Source organism: Saccostrea cucullata, unplaced genomic scaffold (assembly GCF_032062105.1).
Source record: "Saccostrea cucullata isolate Sc308-1 unplaced genomic scaffold, CSIRO_AGI_Scuc_v1 ctg6010, whole genome shotgun sequence".
In the NCBI taxonomy this organism is placed as follows: Eukaryota; Metazoa; Mollusca; class Bivalvia; order Ostreida; family Ostreidae; genus Saccostrea; species Saccostrea cuccullata.
This window is the reverse complement of record NW_026928830.1, coordinates 27,501-32,271: the sequence shown is the minus strand read 5'-3', so window position 1 is coordinate 32,271 and position 4,771 is coordinate 27,501. Positions and strand designations below refer to the sequence as shown.

General features: G+C 34.5%; 1 protein-coding gene across 1 annotated transcript in view; it reads right to left on the bottom strand.

Moving 5' to 3' along the window:
• Positions 1-503: 503 nt before the first annotated feature.
• LOC134278861 (uncharacterized) overlaps positions 504-4,771 on the bottom strand; it is a gene marked incomplete at its 3' end in the record, with an annotated part of 8,346 nt that continues 4,078 nt past the window's right edge. Inside the window, exons 2-3 of the mRNA XM_062761165.1 lie at positions 1,032-1,410; positions 504-734 (exon numbers count right to left, since the gene is read on the bottom strand). Of these exons, the coding sequence (XP_062617149.1) occupies positions 504-734; positions 1,032-1,410 (610 nt within the window). The remainder of the gene's footprint in view (positions 735-1,031; positions 1,411-4,771) is intronic.

Genomic DNA, 4,771 nt, shown 5'->3' with positions numbered 1-4,771 from the left:
GGAGTTCAGGGAAGATGGGGCTTTTTGCATAAAAAACGTCATTTTTCGACCCCCATTTGACCCCCCAGGGCAAAATCAAACTTCCGAAACCTTACTGCACATCTACATGACACCAACAATCATCCCCCAAAAGGTGATCAGGCTGCTGAGTAAAATGTAGAAGGAGTTCAGGGAAGACGGGACTTTTTGCACAAAAAACGTCATATTTCGACCCCCATTTGACCCCCCTGGGCAAAATCAAAATTCCGAAACCTTACTGCACATCTACATGACACCACCAACCATCTCCCAAAAGATGATTAAGCTACTGTGTAAAATGTAGAAGGAGTTCAGGGAAGAAAAGTGTGACAGACGGACGGACGGACGGACATGAGTAACAACAATATACCCGAACTTTCTTTAGAAAGTGCGGGTATAATCAGGAAACAGTTCAAAATGCCTAATTACAATTTATATAGTAGGTTAGGTAATAATTGACTTTGTTTTATTAAGGCCACACTTACTGTTGACTTGCTGAAGAGCCTGTTCCACATCAGTCCCGAGTCTGGAGGCGTTGATACACAGGACAATGAGGGGTTTGCTTGACGACACGGACCTGGCATCAGAGGTGTACACAATCTCTAGTTGTCTCCCCCTGGTAGCCTCCAGATGCCCCATCAAGATAACTTGTAGCTCTGACCTCACGGCAGTAGAAATTTTCTCATTCATTGATGGCGCATATATGTAAACTTGAACTTCAACAAAAGAACAAGATTTATATATTTAGAATTATTGCAATAATGTATTTTATCAACTTTTATGCTTTCAATGTAAAAATTTAATACCGGTAGTTAAACTGAAATTTAGGGAGGATATGTATCTTGATATTAAGGTTTTACTTCATTAAATATTCACAAACTTTTTTTATTGTAATAAATGTACACTTATACATTGTCATGTACATTCAATTTTAATTATTTGCCAGTTTTTCAGCCAAACGATGCAGTTTCATTGTAACAGAGTAAAATCTTTATCAATTCTTTCGTAATTACCAGGTTTTTTACGCATTACTTCCTCTAAGTGACATTTCAATCTCTGTAATTCCCTCTCCAGTGCTCCGTTTTGTTTTTGAAGTTTCATTCTTTCATTATCTGTTTCTTTCAATCGCTTAACTTCTTTTTCCAGTTTTTCATTCTCACTTTGGAACCTTCTCCTTTCAAAATCAACATGTTTCTTTTCCCTCATTAATTCCTTATAATCTCTGTTCAAATCATCAAGTTGACGCTGAAGAACACTTGCTTTGTGAAAGTAATCAGTGTGGTCCCCACGAGAAGAATGTGATGTGTTCAGTAAGTGTTTAACCCTCTCCTTTCCATCAACAAGTTTCTTAATTGCATCACTTTGTGAATCTATTTCTGTATGCATTGACTCCTACAAATAAATTTAAGTAATACATGCATCTATTATAGAAAAGAAAGTTGATGTATCCATCTTAATTTGGATCATCTACAGTATATAGGGAAAATTTTGCCCCCCTCTTTCATATTTTCCCCTTTCGCCCTCATTGTAATCAAGCAAATTTAAACCAGGGGCCAATTCAAATAAAACAGCATATTCTCTCAAGCAGATCTAGATAGCACATTCTATCATTAAAATGATATATATTCTACGGACCCAGTTTAATGATAGAATTCATTCAATGTATTTGCAATGTGGCAAAATAAACACTGGCGATAATTCAAACTCAATGCATTTACTACAAAAAATCCAGAGGGGAGTTCCAAATGTAAAAATAGTAAGTAAATTTGAAGTGAGAAAAAAATGTTGACAAAAATAGTTGAATTTTTGTCTTTAAATTGAATATTTGTTGGGATAAAAGACATATACAATCTCTATCAGATTTGTTTTGAATAATTTGGTAATGTTGTAATTATTTTCAGTTCACCCTCTTTTGTATTCTTAAAAAAATCATTTTGGAGACTCAGGTTCAATCCGCTCTGATTAATGTTACATTGCATATGGGACATATAATTTCTACCTGTGGACTGAGGGCTTGTTTCGAGACACAGTTAGATTATTCTAACTAGAAATGTGTTTTGGCAAATTCAAAATGGGGCAAAATTATTTGGAAGTGTGAAAGGGCAAAAATAATTTGAAGCAAAAATAACAAAAGCCTAAACATAGTGCTGCTGTTTGTTTTTTAAAATTTTTTTTTATTTTATTAAGCATTTACCTTCAGTTTAGTACCTAAATTGATAAAATGATAATGAAACGGAAATTGTTTTCTGTGATTTAGTTTCGTATAAACGTTGTACCTATGTTTTCTTTCAATTTCTTAAATACTAAAAAATATTAATTTTACGATCATACAAGTAGTATGAAACTGCCAATATACTGGGACTGCACTGAGATAATACAAGGTGTATTATTGCGTATATGAGACCTCTCTGGTGACGGAGTTGATAAACATTAGTTTGTTTCTTCTCATATATATGGTTGTAAGACCTGAATAAGGCAGACAGTTGCAGAAAACAGACAGCTAAGTGTTTTATACTAACCAACATGCATAAGACCTGCATGAATAAGGCAGTCACTTTGTTTTGAGGAGAGGTGACATACCACACATAAAGGTGGGGGAAGTGCCAAGAGGCAGTACTATCGTGGCGGCAGGACAAGAAGAAATTTGCTTGCAGGAGATTCCCATTGACCAAAGTTAGTGGTTGTCCAATTAAGAAGAAAACGTTTGTGTTGTATTATAATTGTTTATATCTTATCTGGTCATCAAAAATCTGAGTTAATAGGTTAACGAACCTGAGTGTAACGCCTGGTGATATGAGACATATCACCAAACACCAAGCTCGGCCGCATTGCTCGTTACAATAACATACAAGTCTTTTATTGCACTCCAAATTCACAAAAATGAGCTAAAACATAGTTTCACAGTTGATAAACTTAAGGTTTATCGACTGTAAACTATAGTTTATATTTTTAACCGTGAACTATATTTAACAATTAGTTTACTATAATAGTTTTCATCTGTAAAACTATATTTAACGGTTGTAAACTATAGTTTACAAATGCTAATCTAAGTTTATCTGTCTGTAATAGAGCATTAACAATAGATTTTGTTGATAAACATAGATTCACGTTTGTAAACTATAATTTACAATCGTAAACTATAGTTAAGAGTTGTTATATAGTTTCACAAATCGTGAAACTATATTTATCAGATCATTAACTATATAGTTAAGAGTTGTAAACCATAGTTTACAAATCGTGAAACTGTATTTATCAAATAATCTATGTTTTGCAATGGCAAACAATTGTTTTCGGAGTTATAAGTATAGTTCACAGTTGTGAAACATAGATTAACGTTGTTAACTATAGTTTACAGTCCATAAACTACAACCGATAAACCTAGTTTATCAACTGTGAAACTATGTTTAGCTCATTTTTGTGAATTTGGGGTTCCACAGTCTTTTATTTATTTTTTCTTTACTAGTGTACTCATCGACATAAGTATACAGTATGAGATAATTATTCCTAAATATTACCGTATATACTCGCCTATAAGTCGGTCCGCCTATAAGTCGGTTGTATTTAATAAGCTGATATATCAGATGTACTGACCTCATATAAAACCATACTTTTAGTAGCTCGCCTATAAGTCGGACAAAGAGTTTTAGACGGTAAGACCATAGATTAACTCCCAAAAAACCGACTTATAGGCGAGTATATACGGTATTTTTTGGTCAGGATCACTCGTTTCCTAAAATCAAGGGAAAAAATGCTTCTTATTTGTAGGATTAATTTGTCAGCCTTTGCTGCTGACCCGTACCAGCCCGGGCTTTGCCCTGGGGCTTCAATGCAGCCCCAGACACCCTGTCAATTTAATTACTTATAGTGGCGGATCCAGGAATTTCATTGAGGGGGTGTCTTCTAGCTATTCCCACTTTTTAAAAATCTCAATTCCACCTATTCCCACTTGCAAATAAGAATAGATGTTTAGATTTACCGGTATTTTGTACATTTTAAGACAGAAAATAATGAATACATCTATGAGAAAATATGATTTATTTCGGATTTTTGAAATAATAAAAAGATCTTACAAGAAAAAGCAACTTAATACCTAAATTTAAGAACATAGTTAATTATTTGTTTACACAAAATTCCACCTATTCCCACATAAGATCTTACCTTTTTCTACATGATTTTCAAAAAGTGGGAATAGGTAGAATAAACCGTAGAACAAACATCTATTCTTATTTGCAAGTGGGAATAGGTGGAATTGAGATTTTAAAAAAGTGGGAATAGCTAGAAGACACCCCCTCAATGAAATTCCTGGATCCGCCACTATAAGTAATTAAATTGACCTAATGTAATCACAGTATTATATATCATATTTAAATAGCCACCTAAAATTAATTAATCATTTGTAACTTATATACTGTGCGAGTGTAGGTGCGACAATGCTCAAGAGTTTATAGTCAGTCCTGCACTATATAACATTACGAAGAAGACAGACAGGTGACTTCTATGGCCCATGGCAGTGGCGGATTCAGGGGGATTTGGGGGGTTCGGACCCCCCCCCCCCCCCGCTCACATATTTTTTTTTTTACAAGTGTCATTCTATCATTTTGATGCATTGATAAGACTCTAATAAACACGAATCCATTGTTCTGTACAACTGTGAAATATACATCAACTACGTAACAGGAAATCACTTTCCGCTTGAACGCACACAATACACAGGTAATCAACAGAGAGATTAGGGTAGTCCGTGCATCTTGTC